We start from the raw sequence: 25544 nt of genomic DNA, 5'->3' as shown, positions 1-25544 counted from the left end.
AAGGTTCAATCGTTAGGTATTAATATTGAAGTAGTAAAATGGATTCAACAGTGGCTGGATGGGAGATGCCAGAGAGTAGTGGTGGATAACTGTTTGTCAGGTTGGAGGCCGGTGACTAGTGGTGTGCCTCAGGGATGTGTACTGGGTCCAATGTTGTTTGTCATATACATTAATGATCTGGGTGATGGGGTGGTAAATTGGATTACTAAGTATGTAGATGATACTAAGGTAGGTGGTGTTGTGGATAATGAAGTAGGTTTTCAAAGCTTGCAGAGAGATTTAGGCCAGTTAGAAGAGTGGGCTGAATGATGGCAGATGGAGTTTAATGCTGATAAGTGTGAGGTGCTACATTTTGGTAGGAATAATCCAAATAGGACAAACATGGTAAATGGTAGGGCATTGAAGAATGCAGTAGAACAGAGTGATCTAGGAATAATGGTGCATAGTTCCCTGAAGGTGGAATCTCATGTGGATAGGGTGGTGAAGAAAGCTTTTGGTATGTTGGCCTTTATAAATCAGAGCATTGAGTATAGGAGTTGGGATGTAATGTTAAAATTGTACAAGGCATTGGTAAGGCCGAATTTGGAGTACTGTGTACAGTTCTGGTCACCGAATTATAGGAAAGATGTCAACAAAATGGAGAGAGTACAGAGAAGATTTACTAGAATGTTACCTGGGTTTCAGCACCTAAGTTATAGGGAAAGATTGAACAGGTTAGGTCTTTATTCTTTGGAGCGTAGAAGGTTGAGGGGGGACTTGATAGAGATATTTAAAATTATGAGGGGGATAGATAGAGTTGACGTGGGAGTCAACTCACATCAACTCAACTTTTTCCATTGAGAGTAGGGGAGATTCAAACAAGAGGACCTGAGTTGAGAGTTAGGGGGCAAAAGTTTAAGGGCAACATGAGGGGGAATTTCTTTACTCACAGAGAGTGGTAGCTGTGTGGAATGAGCTTCCAGTAGTAGTAGAGGCAGGTTCAGTATTGTCATTTAAAGTAAAATTGGATAGGTATATGGACAGGAAAGGAATGGAGGGTTATTGGCTGAGCGCGGATCAGTGGGACTAGGTGAGAGTAAGTGTTTGGCACGGACTAGAAGGACCAAGATAGCCTGTTTCCGTGCTGTAATTGTTACATGGTACAATCTGAATCATCTGCAGCTCAACATCAATAAGACAAAGGAGATGGTGATGGACTTTAGAAAGACTAAGCTCCCTGCTACTATTGATGGTGAGAACCGACAAGTACCTGGGGCTGAACCTGGATGACAGACTTGAGCGGAGCACCAACACAGAGGGCCAGAGTTGCCTCTACTTTCTGAGGAGACCAAGGTCCTTTGGAGTATGTAGGCCGCTCCCTCACACGTTCTACCAGTCTGCTGTCACCAGTAGAATTTTCTATGCGACTGCGCAGGTGTGTGACCTCAGAGTGCGGAAGGCTTAAAAACAACACTGCCATATCCAGCGGGCAGCGGAGTAAGATGGTGCAGAGTGATAGGGCTTTGGCGGAAACGGGAAGAGGCTTCCTGCGACCGTTGAGTCTTATAGTAAAGGGGTAAGTTACAGATTTATTTATTTAGTAATAACAGTAGCATTAGAGGTATGCATCTAGGATTAGTGTTGTGCTTGGAGTGCCAGATGTGGGGACCCTGGGAGACTCCCAGCCTCCCCAAGGATTACATCTGCACCAGGTGCATTGAGACGAGGCTCCTTAAGGTACGTGTTAGGGATCTGGAGCTTCAACTTGATGACTTTCAGCTAATTAGGGAAAGAGAGGAGGTGATTGCTAATACCTATAGGGAGATAAGTGAACAGCACCTCTGTGACAGTCCCCCTCAGAAATCGATATATTGTTTTAGATACCGTTGGAGAGGTTGACCTGACAGAGGAAGACCACAGCGAATGGGACTCTGGCACTCTGCCCAGTGCCGTGATCACAAGAGCAAGAAGAAATGCAGTAGTTATAGGGGATTCCATCGTGAGGGGAACAGACAAGGGATTCTGCGAGCCGGACAAGGATACCCGGATGGTGTGTTGCCTCCCTGATGCCAGGGTACGAGATATCTCGGATCGGGTCCAGAGTATTCTGAGGAGAGAGGGTGAGCAGCCATAAGTCTTGGTACATGTTGATACCAATGACATAGACAGAAAAAGAGAGGAGGTCCTGAAGGAAGATTACTAGGAGCTAGGAAGAAAATTGAAAAGCCGGACCTCCTGAGTAATAATCTCAGGATTACTGCCTGGGCCACGTGCTAATGAAGGTAAGAATAGCAGAATTAAGCAGATGAATGTGTGGCTAAGTAACTGGTGCAGAAGGCAGGGCTTCAAATTCTTGGATCATTGGGATCTATTTTGGGGGAGGTATGACTTATACAAAAACAATGGGTTACACCTGAACTCAAAGGGTATTAATATCCTGGCGGGATTGTTTAATATAGCTGTTAGGGAGGGTTTAAACTAAGTTGGCAAGGGGAAGGAAACCAGGGTGTTAGGGTCGAGGAGGAGGAAAATAGAAATAAGTCAAAGACACTGTGCAGCAAAGATGGCAAGGAGGACAGGCAGGTGAATAGACAGGATAATTTGCTGTGCAATAGAAATATAGCAAAATCAGTAACAGATACTGATCTAAATGTACTGTACTTAAATGGAAGCAGCATTAGAGATAAAGTGGATGACCTTGTTGTACAGCTACAGGTTAAAAGATATGACAATGTGGCCAACACTGAGTCATGGCTAAACAATGGATGCGATTGGGAGCTGAATGTCCAAGGATACACAGTGTATAGGAAAGATAGGAAGGTAGGGTGATGTGGCCCTGATGGTAAGCAATGATATCAAATCACTAGAAAGAAGGGACATAGGATCAGAAGAGGTAGAATCCTTATGGGTCGAGTTAAGAAATGGCAAGGGTGAAAAGACACTAATAGCAATTATATACAGGCCTCCGAACAGCAGCTGGGATGTGGACTACAAGTTACAGCTGGAAATAGAAAAAGCAAGTCAGAAGGAAAATGTCAAGATAATTATGGGGGATTTTAATATGAAAGTGGATTGGGAAAGTCAGGAAGGTACTAGATCTCAGGAGAGGGGGTTTGTAGAATGCCTACAGGATGGCTTTTTGGAGCAGCTTGTCCATAAGCCCACCAGGGGATCAGCTGTTTTGGATTGGGTGCTGTGTAATGAACCTGAGGTGATTAGGGAGCTAGAGGTAATAAAAGTAGTGATCATAATATGATCGAGTTCAGTTTCAAATTTGAAAAGGAGAAGCTGGTATCAGGTGTATCGATATTTCAGTGGAACAAAGGAAATTACAGTGGTATGAGAGAGGAACTGGCCCAAGTTGATTGGAAAAGTAAGCTAGATGGAGGGACAGTAGAGCAGAATTGGATGAAATTCCTACAAGAAATAAGGAAAGTGCAGGAAAAATATAGTCCAAGAAAAATGAAAATTGTGAATGGAAAAATGGCACAAATATGGCTAACGAGAGAGGTTAAGGCTAAAATAGAAGCAAAAGAGGCAGCATACAAGGAAGCAAAAATTAGTGGGAAAACTTTAAAAAACTTTTAAAAACTTACAGAAGGGAACCAAGAAAGTCATTAGGAAAGAAAAGATGAATTATGAAAGGAAGTTGGCAATTAACATAAAAGGATGCTAAGAGTTTTTTTTTAATATATGAAGAGTAAAAGAATGGCACAGGTAGATATAGGACCGATTGAAAAGGATGCTAGAGAAATTATAATGGGTAACAAAGAGATGGCAGAGGAACTAAATGAGTATTTTGCATCAGTCTTCACAGTGGAAGACATTAGCAACATACCTGATAGCCAGAGATCTCAGGGAATAGAATTAGGTACAGTCAAGATTACTAGAGAGAAAGTGCCTGGGAAGCTAAATGGACTAAGGATAGATAAGTCTCCCAGACCGGATGAGGTGCACCCACGGGCTCTGAAGGAGGTGGCTTTGGAGATTGTGGAGGCATTGGAAATGATCTTCCAGGAATTAATAGACTCTGGCACGGTTCTGGAGGACTGGAAGGTCACAAATGTAGTTCCGTTGTTTAAGAAAGGAGGGAGGCAGCAAAAAGAAAATTACAGACCTATTAGTCTGACATCGGTAGTTGGAAAGTTATTGGAGTCAATCCTCAAGGACGAGGTTATGAAATACCTCAAGGTGCATGATAAGATAGGCCCAAGCTAGCATGGTTTCATGAAGGGAAGATCCTGCCTCACCAACCTATTGGAATTTTTTGAGGTAATCTCAAAATAAGATTGACAAGGGAAAGGCTTTGGATGTTGTGTATTTGGATTTTCAAAAGGCCTTTGATAAGGTGCCGCATAAGAGGCTGCTTAATAGGATGAGAGCCCATGGAATTACAGGAAGGATATTGGAATGGGTGAAGCATTGGCTGATAGGCAGAAAGCAAAGGGTGGGAATAAAGGGATCCTATTCTGGTTGGTTGCTGGTTACTAGTGGTGTTCCGCAGGGGTCGGTGTTGGGGCTGCTTCTTTTTACACTGTATATCAATGATTTAGATTATGGATTAAATGGGTTTGTGGCTAAGTTTGCGGATGACACCAAGATAGGTGGAGGAGCAGGAAGTTTGGAAGAAACGGAAAGGTTGCAGAGAAACTTGGTCAGTTTAGGAGAGTGAGCAAAGAAATGGCAGATGAGATACAATGTTGAGAAATATACGGTTGTACATTTTGAAAGAAGAATTATTATCAGGCAGATTATTATTTAGATGGGGAGAAAATTCAAAAATCAGAAGTACAAAGGGACTTGGGGGTCCTCGTGCAGGATACCCTAAAGGTTAACCACCAGGTTGGATCGGCAGTAAGGAAAGCGAATGCTATGTTGGCATTCATTTCAAGAGGAATAGTGTATAAGAGTAAGGAGGTGTTGATGAGGCTCTATGGGACACTGGTGAGACCTCATTTAGAATACTGTGAGCAGTTTTGGGCCCCCTATCTTAGAAGGGATGTACTGATGTTGGAGAGAGTTCAGAGAAGATTTACGAGGATGATCCCTGGAATGCAGGGGCTAACATATGAGGAGCATTTGTCAGCTAATGGGCTGTATTCATTATAGTATAGAAGAATGAGAGGGGATCTCATAGAAACATTTTGAATATTGAAAGGGTTGGACAGAGTAGATGTGGAAAGGCTATTTCCCTTGGTGAGTGAGTCCAGGACAAGAGGCCACAGTCTTAGAATTAGAGGGTACCCATTTAAAACAGAGATGAGGAGAATTTTTTTTTTTAGTCAGAGGGTCGTGGATTTATGGAATTTGTTGCCACATACAGCTGTGGAGGCCTGATCATTGGGGGTGTTTAAGGAGGAGATTGATAGGTATCTAATTAGTCAGGATATCAAGGGATATGGGGAAAAAGCCAGAAATTGGAACTAGATGGGAGAATAGTTTAGCTCATGGTGGAGTGGCAGAGCAGACTCGACGGGCCAAAAGGCCTACTTCTGCTCCTTTGTCTTGTGATCTTGTGGAGTGCTGGGGCAATGGCATCAACTGGTGATACCAACAGGCTCAATAAAATGATTAGAAAGGCTGGCTCTGTTACAGGACACACTGGAGGCTGTGATAGAACAAAGGACCCTACGGAAAATCCTGGCAATTCCAGACAAAGGACCCTGCGGAAAATCCTGGCAATTCAAGACAATGTTTCCCACTCTCTGTATGCCACCTTGGCTGAACAGAGGAGCCCTTTCAGAAACAGACTAAGACAATTGTGCTGCTCCAAAGAGCATGATACGAGGTCATTCTTACCCTCAGCCATTAGGCTCTATAATGAGTCAAACTATAGCCAGGGAAGTGATGACCCCCTCCTGTAAAATTGTTTGTGGTAACTTATCTTTGGGACTTTCTACTTCCCTTGTAATATTTATATCTGTGCACTTGTAATACTACTGTGACACTGTAATTTTCGTTGGGATCAATAAAGTATCTAAGGTAGTTTCTCATTCCTCTATACTAACTACAGATGTAACCAGTTCAAACTTCCTTCATACATCAGCCCTCTCACCCAAGCAATTAACCTGTGAACATCTGCATCATCTCCAATGTATGCATATCTCTCCATAAATACAGACTAAAACTGTGCTTAGCATTATCAACACTAAATTATACTGCACCATATTTTTATAATCCATTCTTCTCACAGTAATGACAAACATTCTTAATTATTTGCTCTGCCCACAAGCTAAAATTTTCTGTTCTAGATCCCATTGTATGTCCACATTCTGTAGTCTCACTCCAATTAAATACACAATACACACCATAACATCTTCAGAAATCTAGACGATAAGCTTTGGGACACATTTTCCCTCATTCCTATCAGTTTCCTTGAATCTTTGAATGCGACAATGGTGTATGGCAGTAGCTGGGGAAGGTACTATAGAGAAATCTGGGCTGCACAGCACTCCAAAAGCAGGGGCTAAATCAACCGAAAATTTCTGAGGTATTACTCAGCGATCTAGAAACAAATCATACATTATTAGACTAAAAGACTACACTTTATTAGACTACACTTTGAAAATGCAACAGCAGCATTGGACAGAGTCACCATGAGCTGATGAAAGGGAAGCCATATATAACAAATTTGTTTTTGGTGGATGCAGCCAGTGGAATAGTTTAGCACAAACAAATTGACATGGTATATTTTGACTTTCGGAAGGCCACAAAGAAGATTATCAAATAAAAATTGAGCAGAGACCTAATGGGTACTATATAAGCATGAATGGAATTTTGCAATTGGATGGAAAACAGAGTTGGAATATGTTTGTTAAATAATTGATGTTTGAGAAATAAGCAGCTCGGGTTGCTTTACCTGCTTGACACCTTGTCACATCTTCCTGTCACAAGTACAAAGCAGAAATACTTGCTGCCTGACTGCAAAACCAAATCACCACTCTTTCACAGTGACCTGTCACAAGACCGTGGTCTTGTGGAATACCATGGTCACAACATGGCAGAATAATGACTCAGCCTATGGAATTTCAGCTAGCTGGCAATAGCAAGATTGCAGGTGACTCAATTTATGGTTAGATTTTAACACAAGGGACCTGTTGAACATTTCTAGGACAGCATGTTTCACTGCAGGGATGTGAGCACTGAAAGATCTAAGAGAATGGGCCTGAGGTCAAAGGAAGAAAGAAACAGCAAAAAATTACCACACAGCCATTCAATCATGTTCAGGTCACTCTGAAAGCACTACATAACCAAATCCTATCTTTCAGGACTAAATCTTCAGCTTGTCAGATCATGGCTCAGCAAGGTCACATCCAAGTACTTCCATGATTACAGCCTCAACTATCCTTTCAGACTAGAAGTTCCAGGCTCCACCGCCCACTAAATGAAAACATTTCCCTAATCTCCCCTCTGATTCTTTCTTATATTTGACTATTAGTTCAAGAGCAACATACCCTCAGGTGTCTCCTGAACTGCCATGTGTATATGTACGTGTGCATAGTGACACATAACCTTTGCTGTTTTATCGATACAGTAAGAAGTTTTTAAAAGCAGCAGTTGGTTGTTTTAAGTTGGTGTTTGGTTCTGGATGAGCCATAAGATCATCTTGTTAATTGTTGACGATCCACAATTCATCTTTTTGTTGGCAGGGCTTGGCTGTATTTACAGCTGCAATTTGTCTTGATGGAGAGGGGGCGGCTGGTGGGGACAGAGGAGAATTTCAAAAAGTTGGAATTGACCCCTGTCCTTCAATTCAATTAGCAGTTGAATTGAATTGTACAATGAGAAAGGGACTCAGATTCAGCTGAGTTAATTGTCATATACACCAGGGTGCAGTGAACACAGAAGATTATTGTGGTCAGCGGTCAGTAGAGCCCGCTGCTGAAACCTGCTGTTCATGAAACAATCAGCCTTGTGGATGTACCATCGCGATGTCCGCTGTTGCTCAAGTTCCAACAGCCAGAACTTGAGCTCATCCAGCTGGAGACACTTCCTGCACCTGTCTGTGTGGGACACTTCTTGCATTTACAGCTTAAAACAATCAATAAGATTATTTAAACATATGTTCAGTATCTACCCTTGTGACACTAGCAAGCCTGGAACTCATTAGATAAAGAAACTGCAGAACAAATAAATATTTTTAAAATAAACCTTGAAAATCTATACTGTGAATGATTTATGAATGCAAGAACAAATGTAAAAGCAGATTTTATTTACATGGCTCATTTATGCAGTACAAACAGGATTATGTGACTATATTTGTATTGTGGCAAAAGTGGATGCTTTGATCCACTGAGAACTTGATAAGATCACAACACGATAGTTGCCAAGTATCATGATGGACAGACCCTAGTGCAAAAATGGGTCTTTTAGCTGGCTGGTTTTGATAAGCTTACCGTTGTAAATTACTTTAATGGAGCAATTAGGACAGAGGTTGAAAATGTTTTACTTGACCCCAGACCTTCTATTCAAATGTATAATAGTTTCTATGTCTTATGGTCTTATAGTAGGATCCGGGATCATCCACGATGGAATGGCGGAGCAGACTCGATGGGCTGAATAGCCCAATTCTGCTCCTATGTCTTACGGTCTTAAATATCAACTGAATCAATGTATAATCAATATTTTCTCAACAAGGCTGTATAAAAGATCACTGTGGCCACTGGGCCTGCAAGTTCACAGCCAGCTACAGTTACACATTATTAGCTTCAGCAGAACAAGGAGGGTGTATTCCTTTGCCCCATCAGTTATATCCCTAGTTTATGATGTAATGCAATAAATTAGGGACTTAGAACCATAGAACACTACAGCCCAGAAAACAGGTCATTCAGCCCTTCTAGTCTGCGCCAAAACTTTATTCCATTAGTCCCATTGACCTGCACTCAGTCCATAACCCTCCAGACCTCTCCAATCCATGTATCTATGTATCTTCTGATGGAGCCAACTAACTTAGAACCATAGAACATTACAGTACAGAAACAGGCCTTTTGGCCCTTCTTGGCTGTGCCAAACCATGTTTCTGCCTAGTCCCACTGACCTGCACCTGAGCCATACCCCTCCAATCCCCGCTCATCCATATACCTATCCAAGTTTTTCTTAAATGTCAAAAGTGAGCCTGCATTCACCACTTCATCTGGCAGCTCATTCCACACTCCCACCACTCTCTGCGTGAAGAAGCCCCCCCAATGTTCCCTTTAAATTTTTCCCCCTTCACCCTTAACCCATGACCTCTGGGTTTTTTCTCCTCTGGCCTCAGTGGAAAAAGCTTGCTTGCATTCACTCTATCTGTACCCATCATAATTTTATACACCTCTATCAAATCACCTCTCATTCTCCTACACTCCAGGGAATAAAGTCCTAACCTGTTCAACCTTTCTTTGTAACTCAGTTTCTCAAGTCCCGGCAACATCCTTGTAAACCTTCTCTGCACTCTTTCAACCTTATTAATATCCTTCCTGTAATCAGGTGACCAAAACTGCACACAATACTCCAAATTCAGTCTCACCAATGTCTTATACAACCTCACCATTACATTCCAACTCTTATACTCAATACTTTGATTTATAAAGGCCAATGTACCAAAAGCTCTCTTTACAACCCTATCTACTTGTAACTTCTGATTATCTGTCCCTGCATGCATCAAGGTTTAGTTTTTTTTTAATTGTTTGTAGAATATATCAGTGATTTAGCCATGATTAATAAGTTTCCAGGTAGCACTATGGTTGTGTAACTGACAACAGGGAAGAATTGTGCAAGCTTCAGGAAGATGTGAAAGGATTGATCAGACAGGTAAGAAAGATATGAGATTCAAAGGTAAGTAAGATTCAAGGCAGCTAGGTAATTAGTAATGCAAGCCAGACAAGGCCTTGCACAATAAAAGGTAGGATGTGTAGAAACCTGGGGACCCTGGTGTACATGTCCACTGATCGTGAAAGGTAGCAGGGCCAGTAACTAATTTGATTTAGAGTACAAATTGCCAATCTGTTGGGACTGCAGCAAAATACAGCAAAAAGATTTATGTAGTGCCAATTTAGAATAAATGTATTTAAACCGTAGAAAGCATTCTTCTAGGGTGCATCACAATCTGGTATGGAAGTTGTCCTGTCCAAGACCGGAAGAGGTGCAGAAGATCATGAACATAGCCCAGCACATCACACAAACCAATCTTCCATCCTTGGACTTACTTTACATCACACGCTGTTGGAGCAGTGATACCAGGATAATCAAGGACTAGACCCACCCAGCCAACACACTTTTTGTCCCTCTTCCCTCTGGGAGAAGGTTCAGGAGCATGAAGATTCATATGGCCAGATTTGGGAACAGCTTCTTTCCAACTGTGATAAGACTGCTGAACAGATCCCGACCCGGATCTGGGCCGTACCTTCCAAATATCCGGACCTGACTTGCACTACCTTACTTTCCCTTTTCTATTATCTAATTATGATTTATAATTTAAATTTTTATTATATTTCCTTCGATTTGTACTTCAGGGAGCGCGAAGCGCAGAAACAAATATCACTGTGATGATTGTACGCTCTAGTATCAATTGTTTGGTGACAATAAAGTAAAGTCCAGTGAAGGCAGTGTGAGACACCTTATCCACCTGATGGATACTTTCAGTTATCTACAGATCTGTACCCTAAGGTCCTTCTGTCTATCAACTGTCCTGAGGGTTCTGCCATCTATGTACATCCTCTTATTTGCCCTTCCACAATGTATCATCTTGCATGTGCAAGGATTAAATTCACCTTTGCTATCATCATGCTTAAACAACCATTTTTGCCACTTGCAACATTGTTATCTGCATACTTTGTACATTCATATCCAAATAGTCAAACATCAAGGATTCCAGCACAATCTCACAGAAAATCCTACTCTGTGTATGCTCTGTAGCTTTACTCACCCCGAGAATGCCTGTTTCTCTGAAAAGACCATTACACTTATTATGTTTTAATCTTTTTTGCTTCTCGCTTTTCATCACTTCTAGAGAGGCTGTTCCCATCAGGACCCTCTGCTTCATTTTCCAGCTCCAACACTCACTCCCCTTCAGCTGGAACCTTACCATGCAACCTGTCCTTTCACCTCTCTATTTCCACTTCATAATCTGACAAAACAGGGACGAGGTGACTGCTTTGTGGAGCCCTCTATTCAATGTGCAAGTTGAACACTGACATCACTCTGACCTGTAGTGTTCCACGGTAACTCAGTGTAAACTCAAGATACAGCACCTCATCTTGTGACCAAGTTTGTGTCAGCCTTCAGATTAAATTCTGAGTGCAATAGTTTCACATGACCTTCACTTCCAGGGCTTTAATTAAGACTTCGATCATCAACAATATTTTCCTTTAGTAAATTCATATATCATTCTACTTCTCTCAGTTACACCTTCATTTTTTCTTTTTTCATTATTGGCAAAGAAACACATCCAACTTTACTCATCACAGAGCCTTTCCCTGCATGTGAATACTAGTTTACCTTTAACTAACTCTTCCACTATTAACACTCTATGGATGCAATCCAACCAGCCGACTTATTTCATATTCCATTCATGCCTTTCTTCAAAAAAATGTGCACTCATGCTGAGGATATTCTAGATGGAAAGGGAGTGAAGTAGTTGATATGGTTCATATCTATCAAAGAACTGAAACAGCACAGAGAGCATTTGATCCATTAGATCTTTATTGACTTCTATAAGAGTAATCTGTCAGTCTTAATCCTTGCATTTTTTCCACAGCTCTAAAAATAATCTTCCCTCAAGTACACATACAATTCCCTTTCAAAAGCTCTGATTGCTGATGCAAGTCGTCAGTGAGAAGCTCAGTACCTCCTTTATACAAAAAAAAAGGTATTTTCTTCTCAAGAACTCTTAGTCCTCTTAGGTACACTAACACTACCCTTTTTGCAGTATCTCCCCTGCTCTTGAACAGAGAAAACTGGGAGCTGAGCTGCCTCGCTCCTGCAGCCTCTTTAATACATGTTTAATCAGCATGACAAAACTCTACTGAATGAGCTTCTGTTCTTCCATTATCAATGCCTGTCAGAAGCAGATGCAAAAGGACAAAATGAAGCATACACTCCGTCAACCATGCCACCTGGGCCCAGCACACTGTAGATTTTAGGAATAAAATTAGAGCTACAGACTTCTAACACTTAGAACCAAGAATATGTTACACTGCAAAAGAGAAGCTAATCCTCAGGGATCAGGAACCTTTCTCACTGCTACACACCTGCATTCACAGCAAAAATATACACAGGAATCAGCACCTAATGCACACCCAAAAACACCTTATTGATTTGAAAGAACTCCTTGCATTGAATGACATGTAAATTAGAATTTTGCTGCTATATACCAATCACATTTGATGGATCGGGAAAAGGGTCAAACCATTGCAGGATATGTCACTGGAAAGGATCCAAAAAGATTATTGCAAGAACTAAAATTTGGTCATAGCCCTGATCATTTACAGAATTTCATCAACATGCACATGGCAAATATGAAAATACCCTCCCTTTTGAATAGGGCACTTAATTTTTCAAATCAAAACTTAAATGAAATACAGTTAAATCCAGCCTTACAGGAAAACAGACTAACAGCTGAAATATAAAGTAAAAAAATGTGCAAACAATATCTAAACACTTGAAAATTCATGAATTGCATCAGAAATAATAAAGCAATGCTTTATCTGAAGTAAAAATTTAAAAACATTCATAATGACAAGATGTCACACACTTCCAGCTCATGTTCTCTTCCCTTCACCAGTCCTCCCCCTGTGGGTAACATATTGGCATGGATAAAGGAATAGCTAACTAATGCAAAACAGATAATAGGAATAAATGGGTCATTTTCAGACTGGCAATCAGCAACTGGTGCGGTAACAGAGTGATCAGTGCTGGAGCCTCAACTACTTACAATCTATATTAATGACTTGGATGAAAGGACTGAGTGTACTGCAGCCAGATTTGCTGACGACACAAAGTTAGGTAAGTTGGCAATTTGAGAGGAGCATATACAAATGCTCTTAAGGGATTTTGAGAGGTCACGTGAATGGGTAAGTTCTTGGCAGATGAAGTTACCATTTGGGAATATATGACGCTATTCACTTTGGAAAGAAAAATGAAAATAAAAACCCACTCTTTAAATAGAAAGAGGCTACAAAATGTTGCAGTACAAAGGGAAATGGGGGTCCCAGTACATGAAACATGAAGTACGTATGAGAGTATACCCTAATACAGAATTTCAGTTGGCAGATTGCACATGAGGAGGAGGCATACAGGAGTAAGATACATCAGCTGGTTGAGTGGTGCCACAATAATCTCGTACTGAATATCAGAAAGACCAAGGAATTGATTTATGGACTTCAGAAAGGGGAAGTTGAAAGTACACATACTTCATTGAGGGATCAGCAGTGGAAACCATGAAGTTTCTGGGCATCAGCATTTCAGAGGATCTATCCTGGCCCAACACATTGAAAAAGGAATTATGAAGGAGGCATGCCTGTGGTTATACTACAATAGGAGTTTGAGGAGATTTGGTACGTCATCAAAAGCTCTTGCATATTTCTACAGATGTACAATGGACAGCATTCTAATTGGTTGCATTGCATCCTGCTCCATCAAGGGCATAACCCTCCCCACTATTGAGTAACTGCACCAATATTAAGGACCCTCATGATCCAAGTCAGGCCCTCTTCTCATTACTACCATCAGGGAGGTGGGACAGGAACCTGAAAACCCACATTTAACCCTTTAGGAACAGCTTCTTTCCCTCTGTCATCAGATTTCCAAATGATCTAATAACCCATGAATACTACCTCACTATTCCTCTACCACATTATTTACTTTTATAACTTACGGTAATTTTTATGTCAACAGTGTACTGTTGCTGCAAAACAAATTTCATACCATTTGTCAGTGATAATAAACTTGATTCTGATTCTGCAGATGCAGTGAGTAATTAGAAAATCTTATAGCAAGTTGCCGCGTATCACCAGGGATAGGGGGAATTTAAGCATGGAAGCTTTGATACAATTTGACAGGGCATTGATATACCCAGAGTACTGCATCAGTTTTGTTCTCTGTACTGTGGGTGGAACTAAAGGAAAGGGAGACATTTTTCATAAATATTGCTCTTCAGCTGTTACTGCGGAGAAAACAATGGAAGCTAAGGAAAATGGGAGAAATAAGTGATGTTGGCTTCGACCACATACAAATTAGCAGAGAGGTACTAAAGGACTTAAAAGTGCATTAAGGTGGATAAATCTCCAGGGCCTGCTCTAGTGCATCCTCAGACCTTGTTGTAAGCTAGGGAAGAAACTGCAGAGACCTTTGCATAGATTTTTGCTTCATCTCTGGCTACAGGAGAACTTCCAGAAGAATGCTGAGTGGTTAACATGGTACCATTGTTTAAAAAGTGTAGAAATACAAGCCAGAAAACTACAGGCCAGTGAGTCTGACATTGATGGTGGAGATTCTAAGGTACAGAATTGTAGGAGGAGATTCTAAGGAACAGAAACTACCAACATTGGAGAGATAGGGTCTGATCCAGGACAGTCAACAAGGTATGTAAAGTCGTGTCTGTCAAATCTACTCAAGTTCTTTGAGGAGTCAATGCTGTTTATATAGGTCTTTGACTGGAAGGTCCAGAAGGGGGGGGATAGCGGATTGGATTCATAATTGGCTCAGTGGTAGAATGCAGAGGGTGATGATCGAGGGTTGTTCCTGAAACTGAAGACCTGTGTCTAGTGATGTGCCACAGGGGTCGGTGTTGGGACCTTCTTGGTTTGTAATTTGTACATTCGATTTGGATGTAAATGTACAAGGCCTGGCTAGTAAGTCTGCAGATATTAAAATAGGTGGTGTTCTAGACAGTGTAGAGGGTTATGAAAATTACAGGAAGGCCTTGATCAGCTGGGTATGTGGGCTGAGGATTAGAAAATGGCTTTCAATCCAGATAAACGTGAGATATTGCATTTCGGAGGATCAAACCAGAGTAGGACGTAACGTGAATGATAGGGTAGTGCATAGTTCACTGCCAGAAATAATGGTTTAGGTGGGCACAATAGCAATGCTTAAAAGCTATCTACGTAAGTACATTACTGTAAGTTTAGAGGAGACCTAAAGTGGGCAGATGGGACTAGCTCTGTGGGCAAACAATCAGCATGGACTAGTTGGACCAAACCGCCTACTTCCATTTGCTATGACTCTATATTTAATGAATCATATGTTTGCACTGGAGGCAATGTAGAGAAGGCTTACTAGATTATTCTTTGCTGGAGTGTGCAAGGGTGAGAGGTGATCTTTTTGGTACCTACAAAATTATGAGGTAATCAACATGGGGGATGCTCAGAAATTGTTTCTCCTAGTGAGAGAATCTGGAGCTAGGGTCATGGTTTCAAAATAAGGGGTCATCCATTTCGAAGATTATTAGAACTAGGTTTGCCATCTTTGGTGCATTTTCTGCTGGAGCACTAACAATATATCCCTTCATTACACAACACCACTTTCTGAGTGAAGCAATTTCTCCTTGCTCTCAGTCTGGAGTAGACCACCCTTTTCTTATTTCCCCTCATTAGGGGAAACATCCTCCACGTCTAGCCTGTCAAACCTTGAACAGTTTGTAAATTCAGAGGTCTCCTCTCATTCTTCTAAACTTTACAGAATACCATCCAAGTCTCTCCTTGTATGCCTGGAGTTAACATAGTGAATATTTGCTACACAGACAACCTTTTTTAAAAAAAAGGAAACTACAGCAGTGGACAATATTCCACACTGTATAATTGCAAAATTTCCTTACTCATGTAGTCAAAACCTCTCATTATAAAGGCTAACATATCACTGGACTTACTAATCACTTGCTGCACTGTAAGGTGACTTCAACAACATGAAGTTCACCGAGGTCCTTTCAAACATCAAAACTACTCAACTATGTCCCACTTAATAAAAGTTCAGCTTTAACTGCATCAAAGTGGATGACCTCACAGTTTCCAGTCTGCATTCTACCTGACACATCTTTGCCTGCTCTCTGAACTTGTCTTTAATCCTTGAAGTCTCTTTACAGCCTTTGTATTAGCAATCCTGCTTATTAAGTATCATCAGCAAACTTAGAAATATGGCATTATGTCTCCTTCGCCGAATCATGGGCTTACAATATCAAATCGCTGGGTTGCAAGCACCGATCCCTAGTCACACCCTGCCAACCTATCAAGGGTCCATTTATTCCCATCCTTGTCTTTCTGTCCAATAATCAATTTTGAACCCATTTCAGTACACAAACCTGTAATTCCTTGTGCTGTAACCTTGCTCGATTTTCTTGAAAGCCTTCCAGAAATCAAATTACACCATATCCATTGGTTTCTCAGTACATAATTTACTTGTCACATTTTCAAAGTACTCAGATAAATTCATTCATAGGCCCATATGATTCTGCTCAATCCAATTATTCTCTTACAGGAGCACAGTTGTCGATAAAATTCAATCTGAGATTTCAATAGCTAGATGTTGCTAACAGTAAGCATTGATTTTTGCAGTGAGAACAGCTTTGTACATCAAAGATACATACAGAATTAATTGCATTTGTAAATTGAACTATCACAAATGACCTCCTCAGATGATGTTATGGTGAACTTTTTCAAAAATTTATTTATCACATCGGCAATCATGGATTTTCTTCAAATTATAGCTCCTTCAGTCACTGTCTGTATAACTCCCTGACCTATGGACCTCCTTGCTGTACTTCATCAAGGCCATTCCTTGAGATTCTAGTGAACCGAACTAGTGAATCTATTCATTAGATCAAGACTGCTACTTATATCATTTCTTTCAGACTTTCTCTAACTTGGCCTGCACAAAGGCTCAACAGTAGAGCTCCTTCTTCAGAGTTCCAGATTCGACACTGAGCAAGACATTCCTCCTGTGACCATGTCAATTTTCTCCAGATGTTCCAGTTTCTTTCCACATCTCAAACATAAATGAAAACCTAGGCCCTTCAGCCCACAATGCTGTGCCGAACATGTCCTTACTTTAGAAATTACCTAGGGTTACCCATAGTCTTCTGTTTTTCTAAGCTCCATGTACCTATCCAGGAGTTGCTTAAAAGACCCTATTGTATCCGCCCCCACTGCCGTTGCTGGCAGCCCATTCCACGCACTCACCACTCTGCATGAAAAACTTACCCCTGACATCTCCTCTGTACCTACCTCCAAGCACCTTAAAACTGTGCCCTCTTGTGTTAGCCATTTCAGCCCTGGGAAAAAGCCTCTGATTATCCACACAATTAATGTCCCTCATCATCTTATACACCAGGTTAATTGGCCACTGTATATTGACCCTTAATGTGAAGCTGAATCTAAAGATTTTGGAAGTGAGTTTATGGTAATGTGACAAGAATAAAATTAGATTAGCACAAAACTCTGTACTTAATGATCAAGGTGGACTTGGTGATCTGAAGAACCTGTTTACATGTGCATCCCTCTGTGACTCTAATTTGCCTTCAAACAGAAGTCCTAAACTCATCAGATCAAAAACCTGCATTATGCCCATGCATTTCATATCCTATCTCAAGCTAAGTGTTCCAAACTAAGTACAATATGACCAAGTTGTATTGTAACAAGATCAAAATCGTGATTTATTGACAAATCATGCTGTTATACTGGCAGTCTGATCTGCCTGGATTCAAAAGGACAGCTCATTTAGGGACCACAAATGGGCTCCTCTTCAGTTTTTCCATGTGTACTGGGAAGAGGTCAAGTGGAATCTAACATGCATTAGCTCTTATAGGGCCACCGTCCTTTGTACAATTTCATAGGTTTGCAGCTGGCTGCTGTAAAATGTATGGGTACCCAGAAAGTTCCTGCTGTGGCCTCCAGTTAAGAGAGGAAATGCAGGATATAAATTAGGAATACTTATAATTGTCAATTAAGACAACACAGTGAGGTAGTTTAAAGAAATAGGGTGTGAGTTATCCCTTTAAAATCCTCTCTAGTCATCAATACATGCTCTTTATCACTTGATCTGTGGTAACTGATCTCCATATGGTCCTTTGTCTTCCACCTTACTGCTATCCCCAGCTCTGCTTTGAAAACTGTAAACCCTCCACTTTCCTCCCAGGTCTGAAGAAGCTGCTCTGACTAAAAACTTTCACAGTTTGGCTTTCTACAGATATTGCTTGACTGACTTAGCTCTTCCACTATTGCTGTTTTTGTTATCTACAGGACATGTCAGAAACATGATGGAATTCTCTCCACATGACTGAATAACTGCATCTCCCATGACACTTAGAAACACTGACATTTTTGGGGACCAAGAAAACATTTGATTGTACCCTATTAATTACATTAAACATTCATTCCCTTCACCACTGCCACACTGGGTACCACCTACAAAGTACACTACAGTTATTCACCTACACTACTCAACTTATGACCACTAAAGGAAATGGGTACAAGAGAACACCATCCCAATTTGCACAGGGTCTAAATCTTGGAACTCCATACCAAACAGTATGTGGGAATACCTTAAACAAGGAAGCCAATAGTGAATGCAATATTCAGTGTTTTCTTTCTCAAGTCTTTGTTGGCTAAAACAAGATGGTCATATTGTTGTATTCTATCCCACTTGCAATAAAGGGCAAATATGTAATTTCAGATCAACTGTCATGCCAAACATTCCAATACAGCAGCTTACCGTAGCTTCTGAATATTGGATGCAATTCCTGAAAGTCGATAAATGCCATCCACCACTCCATATTTTTCAATAAAATCTGTGCAGCTTTTGAGTACCTGGGGGACTGAAGAGAAAGGAAAACTCATCACAAACTCAGGGAAGGAAAATATTCCTCATATTTACAGAGCAAAGAAAATAGCCAGAACTACCTTCACCAATTTCCTTTTCTATCTCATCCAAAACATAAGTGTTAAATGCCACTGGGTACAGTTTCATGGAACATTCCTAAAGAAGTTCAGACACTTTGGGGCTGGTGCATGTATGAAGTGCTTTCAGACAGATATTTTTCTGTCACTTTTAATTCTGTAAATGCCTCAGTATCACTTCACCTTAATGTGAAATCTGTTGGCTTCTATGCTGGTAGTTCTGCAGGAAAAACGTGTGCCTTTTATGGAAATACAACCCAACAATTTTTCCATTAAGAGAAATTAATAGAATTCAACTGGAAATTTACCAACTCATACAAACATTACATAAACTATATGGATGTTCCAGGCAACATTATGGCCAATGTTATTTTCCACATTTGTAAATGGTTTGTATGCCACTTGCTTTCAATACAAATAAACACCGCTATAACATTTCCAGGGAACTGTTTCATACATCTCGTTCTACGATTTCTCCAAATGTTTGATGAGGTTATATCTGCAACAGATCCAGGATGAATGGGTTAACAGGAAGTGCCTTTCACTGGAGCCAAGGAAAATGAATTTATTGAAGCAACAGATTTTTCAAAGGGCTTGACCAGGTAAAAGCTAAGAGGATCCTTCCCCCATCAAGGGGATCCAGAGCTAAGCAGTACAGCTTCAAAACAAGGTGTCACCAATTTAAGGTGGAACTTCATGCATCTCTTAGGGTTTTGAATTTGTAGAATTCTCTACCCAATAGAACTGTGGAGGCAGAGTCATTGAGAATGCATCCAAGGCTGGGGCAGACAGATTTTTGTACAGTTGGGACATTAAGGATCATGGAAAACAGGCGTCAAAGTGCAGCTGAAGCCAAGATTCAATCAACCAGATCATATATAATGCCAGAGAAGGCTTGCCTGGTTGTACAGCCAACTTCTACTTCTCTTTCCTACGTGCTGCCACCAGGGAGTTAAGACAAACTCTAAGGCTGGCCTGTCCTTCACACTATCAATTGGCTCTCTTGGGTTTGTGACCAGCCTCCCAACACCAGCCAAGACAGAACACTTAAGCACAGAAATGAACAATGCCCATTTAGTTATGATCAATATCTTGGTCACAAGTAGGGCAGTGACTAATACAACCATTGTTTCACTGCAGTAACACCAATCCAGAGCATCCATTGCAATTGGTGTTACCAAACAAGTTGGGCCGATGCACTGCTTTCACCCAACTTTTCTCAGGAACAACTTGAAATGCTTCACAACAATGAACTTACTGTCAATGCTTTCTTTGTCTTGTGGAATAAACCACAGAAGTTTCATACAGTGACTGTGCAGCACTGAGCTTACTTACTTAGTCCAGAGAGCAAAATGTGCTGGCAATGACAGGGCCCTCCATTTTTCTCTCAGTTTGCTCATTGTAAAGTGATGTAAAATGATACAGAAGTCAAATAGGGTAAGACATATACAATAAATGAGAGGGCACAGAGGAATGCTGATGAACAGAGGGGTCTTGGAGTTCATCCATAGTTCCCTGAAGGTGGCAACGCAGATGGATAGAATGGTAAAGGTAGCATATAGCATTCTTGCCTTCATAGCTTAAGGTATAGGACATCAAAGTTGGGATGCTATGCTGCAATTTTGCAAAACATTGGTTCAACTCCAATTGGAGTATTGTGTACAGTTCTAGTTGTCACACTAGAGGGATGTAATTGGTAGGAGAGAGTGCAGAGGGGATTTAACAGAATGTTGCCTGAATTCTAGGATTTTAGTTACGGGGAAATATTGGATTGGCTTGTTTGCTTTTCTTGGATCAATGGAGGTTAAGGAGTGATCTGACAGATGTATGTAAAATTATGTGAGGCACAGTTAAGAGTAGATAGTCAGAAACTTTTTTTATATATGGTAGGGGGATCATAAACAAGAGGACATAGGTTTAAGGTGAGAGGAAGGTGTTTTATAAAAGAAATATTGGTAAGTTTTTTTTAATACAGAGAAATTGGCTGATACCTGTTACTTACTGCCAGAGGATGTGGTGGAGTCAGATACAATGACTCCATTTAATAGAGTTTTGGACAGGCACATCAATAGGAAAATCATATAAGGATATGGACTTATTTATGGTAAAGGGGATTAGTGCAAATAAGCATCAAGATCTGCATGGAGGAAACAATCTTAAGTTATAGAATTGTTTTGTGTTATAAGATAGAACAAGTAAGGGAGGTTTTTATTAGTGAAGCACATGTAGGATTTAAACCAGTAAAATCAGAACATTTAACAATTTATGAAAGTGCTCCCATGCACTTGTTGCCCTTCTCTTTTTAGGTGTTAGAGGGAGCAGGTTTGGGAAGTGCTGCCCAAAGGGCCTGGTTTATTTTTACTTTTTAGAGATACAACGGGGAATGGGCCCTTTCGGTCCATCGAGCCTCGCTGCCCAGCAACCCTCAATTTAATCCGAGCCTAATCATGGAACAATTTACAATGACTGACTAACCTACCAACCAGTAGGTCTTGGACTGTGGGAGGGAACGAGAGCACCTGGAGAAAGCCATGAATAGTACTGGCAGTAGCCCGTGTGCTAGTTCTGGAGGAAATGTACATTTAGAGCGATAAATGGAGCACCAATTAAGCAAGGCTACTTTTCTTTAGTTTCTTATGATGTAGAAGGAAGCCATTTAGCCCATTAGGTCTACAATGGATCACAGAGCAATCTCATTCCCTTACTAACCCATTCTTCCCACATTCCCATCGCCTCCACTCCTCCAACCTCCCCAGATTCAACCACTTACCTACACTCCAGGGACAAATTGGAGCAGCCAGTAAACCCAGCAACCTGCACAACTTTGAGATGTGGGAGGAAACTGGAGCACCAAGAGGAAACTCAAAGGAAACACAGAGAAAATATGTGAAGTCCACATGGACAGCACCAAATGATTTAGATTTATACAGTATGAAAGCAGGCCTTTTTGCCAAACCTGCCCATGCTGACCTAGATGTCTATCCAAGTTAGTTCTGCTTGCCTGAATTTGGGCCCATATCCTTCTAAACCTTTTGTACACATGTACCTATCCAAATACTTTTTAAACATTGCCATTGAGCTCACTTTTACATTTTCCTCTGGCAGCTTGTTCTATATACCCACCACTTCTGTATGGGAAAACTTGCCTCTCAAACTCTTTGTTCAACGAATGTCCCTGTGGGCACTGTTCTACAATACCTTATGAGCCCTAACCCTCTGCAAAATCCTTTCATTCAGTGGTAACCTGCAGGCGGAAGACCTTTGTTTGCATTAATGTATGTCCTTTTAACAACAGGCTGTAAAGATCACATCTCAGAGCTGAAGTTGAGCCATCACAGGCAATTAAATAGCAACTTACAACATTCTTAATACCAAAAGACAGCATGTAGCAATTTCCAGCAAAAATACCTTTTTTATTACATCATAGTTGTTTGTAGAATCTTGCTATATGCAAATAGATTACAGCATTTCTCAACATCACAAGAGCAACTATACTTCAATTATATATAAAGAACCTTGGAATGTCAGGAAGATGTGTGATGTAAAGGAGAACCTATAAGTAATGCTGTTTTGTTTCTCATTCTTTGCAGTAGAGAAGCCTAGGCAAGTAACTACAAGGTACTCTGTACATTGCACATTCTGAAGCCTTGCCACAGGTGGTGGAGAAAAGGAATATTAAGGATAATGGACAGGGTGCCAATCAAGTGGGCCACTTAAAACCAACACATGTATTCTGAGACATAGAGCCGACGATGTAATGCCAACCTTTTAACCTACTCTACGATTAATCTTACCCGTCCCACAGACTCTCACATGTCTGAGAGTTTCTTACGTGTCCCTAATGTGTCTGCCCTGGCACTGTGTTCCAAGCACTCAACACTCCCTTCGTAAAAAAAAATTGTCCCTGACATCCCTCCTATTCTTCCTTCCCAGTACCGTAAAGTTATGTCCCTTATATTATCCAATTCCACTCTGGGAAAAATTATTTGGCTAATCACTCAATCAATGCATCTTATCATTTTGTTCACCCCTATCAAGTTACTTCTCATCCTCCTCCTCTGCAAAGAGAAAAGCCCTAGCTCACTCAACCAATCCTCATCAGACATGCTTTCCAATCCATATGCTGGTAAATCTCCTCTGTTCCTTCTGTAAAGCTTCATACATCCTTCTATAATGAGGCGACCAGTACTGAACAGAATATTCCGTGTGGTCTAGCCAAAGTTTCATAAAGCTGTAACATTACCTCACAGCTCTTGAACCCAATCCCCCGACTACGAAGGCTAACACACCATACACCTTATCACTCTATCAACTTGCACTGCAACTTTGAGGGATCTAAGGACATGAATACCAAGATCCCTCTATTCTTCCACCCTGTTAAAAATCCTCCCATTAACCTATATTCTGCCTTCAAGTTTGACCTTGAAAGTAAATCACTTCACACTTTCCTGGGTTGAACTCCATTTGTCACTTCTCAGCCCAGCTCTCCATGGTATTGATGTCCCATTATAACCTACAACAACACTCTGTACTATCCACAGCACCGCCAACCTTCAGGTAATCTGCAAACTTACTAACCCTTCCTTCCACTTGCTCATCCAAGTGATTTATTAATATCACAAAAAGCAGGCATCCCAAAACAGATCCCTTGGAATACCACTAGTCACAGACTTCCAGGCAGAATTTGATTCATCTACTACCACCCTCAGACTTCAGTGGGCAAGAAAATTATGAATCCGCCCAGCCAAGTTTCCCTGCATGCCATGGCTCCTGCCCTTCTGAATAACTTTTGCATGTGCATTTGTTTCCTTGATCTCTGCAGCACCGTGCTAATTTTTCATGGATGAAGTACTCCTGTCGATCACAGAACTGACATTTTTAAAATCATAGCCTCCAGGCAATGTTGAATTAAAGTCAAGGAAAACAAAAATTAAAAAACTTTGAAGAAAATTGCAATGTGAGAGCAGCCACTTTAATTTCTTGCCTTTTACTATATCTATGCCCTGCTCAGCAGTACCTGGATTTTAGCAGCAACCTGTAAGATACTTCCCAGTGATCATTCAGTTTCTAATTCCTCTACCCCACTAGGGATTGGGGCTACACAAAAGGGCATCAGATAGACCTTCAATATTGCATCAATGCCTATAATCTGAGTGCTGACCATCCATTCACTTCATATTCAGTGGTTGTGTTCGGGTGTTCCAGAACACACTACAGTAGACCAGGTTTGCTCTGCAACATGTTCCACTTCCCTGCCTTTACTTCTTCCCATTCTACACTCTTACTCTCTTGTAGACTACCCACACTTGATCAATTTGCCTGTTCTTCACCCAGATTTTGACTTCCCTGCCATATTATACACCAATTTGTTTTAGATTTTCAATAACATTAGTCTATATTATACTTGCCCCTGATTTTTCCAGCCCAGAGACTACATCACAATACAAGTCATCGATCATATACATCATGCCTAGTAAGGCAATAGTTGGCACACAGATCAGCCTTATACCAATCCCTGATTCAATGTGGGACCCAACATGTAAATGGACCCTGAGAGAGAATTAGAGACCTCCCTCCTACTGGCCCCTACATTACAAGCTCCACAATTCCTCTCCCACTTGATCAGTTTTTTTTCCTCTCTAGCTCTATCAGGTTTCTTCTACTCTAGGACAAAGGACAAACACAAGAGTCTCTGCAGTGGCTGGAAATCCAAAGCAATACACACAAAGTGCTAGAGGACACCATCTATGGAGGGAAATGAACAGTTAATGTTTAGGGCCGAGACCCTTCATTGAAGTGTTGCCAGGACAAAGGAACTGAGTGACCACTGCTTGTACTTCTGAGGGGAACAAAAAGATCGAGGTGGGATGACGGACATATGAAGGATCTATTAAAGAGCTTCAAAGTATGGGCAAAATAACCTCTTCCTAATGAAGACACTTCTGTTTTTGAATGACAGTTGTATAGCCTTAGCAAATTTTGACGGTGACATGGGAAGCTATTGGGTTTTGCCCTTTTTGTAAATGATAAGGAAAACATGGAAACAAGTAATTCATTCAAAATTGGCAGAACATGAACAAAGGACACAGATATATTAGAATTTAAAGCAGACTGCAGTAGAAGCAGAGATCACTTGCACTCTGAGCCTTGTGTTTCTTTCCCATGATCACGAAACCACTTTGCTAATTTTCCACAACTAATGATATGAGTTCCAGCAGCAAAGGCTAGCATAAATTGCAAGTGTCCTCACTCCAAGTGCACAGCATGTAACCAATAAGGAGCTAATCAAGAGCAGGTTGCACTTCAAACTACTGTTACACTCATTATGAGACAAATTGGAATTTGCTCGTAGGTTTATGAGATGAATTGTGGTAACAAAGATATCTTATTCTGAAACAGCTTTGATTGGGAACAATTTCAATTACAAAGATTGGTTACTACGTCACTAGAATTAAAATTCTACTTAGCAGGAAACATCCAGAAACCACATTTGATGAAAATTACTTTCACTTTACTCAACAGAAATCAAACAAGGGGGTTGCTCAGGCAACGCAGAACTTTAGATTTCACCAACCTCACTCCATATGTGACAACTTTAGCTTTAGCTGCCTGGGCATTAAGCTCCAGAATTACCTCCTGTGAACCCTGCTGCCTCTCTAAGCTCTCTCCTCTTTTAAGACATTTTTTACAATGTGTTCT

The 25544-nt window shown here is 40.9% G+C and overlaps 1 protein-coding gene across 8 annotated transcripts in view; it reads right to left on the bottom strand.

Moving 5' to 3' along the window:
• The window catches only part of LOC140716771 (rho GTPase-activating protein 32-like), a 518900-nt gene that overhangs the window by 42371 nt on the left and 450985 nt on the right, over positions 1–25544 (bottom strand). For all 8 annotated transcript variants that reach the window (XM_073029618.1, XM_073029623.1, XM_073029624.1 and 5 more), the window contains one exon: positions 18661–18763. In XM_073029618.1, the coding sequence (XP_072885719.1) occupies positions 18661–18763 (103 nt within the window). The remainder of the gene's footprint in view (positions 1–18660; positions 18764–25544) is intronic.

Source organism: Hemitrygon akajei, chromosome 26 (genome assembly GCF_048418815.1).
Source record: "Hemitrygon akajei chromosome 26, sHemAka1.3, whole genome shotgun sequence".
In the NCBI taxonomy this organism is placed as follows: domain Eukaryota; kingdom Metazoa; phylum Chordata; class Chondrichthyes; order Myliobatiformes; family Dasyatidae; genus Hemitrygon; species Hemitrygon akajei.
Note: the sequence above shows the minus strand (reverse complement) of the source record. Positions and strands in the feature narration are given on the sequence as shown.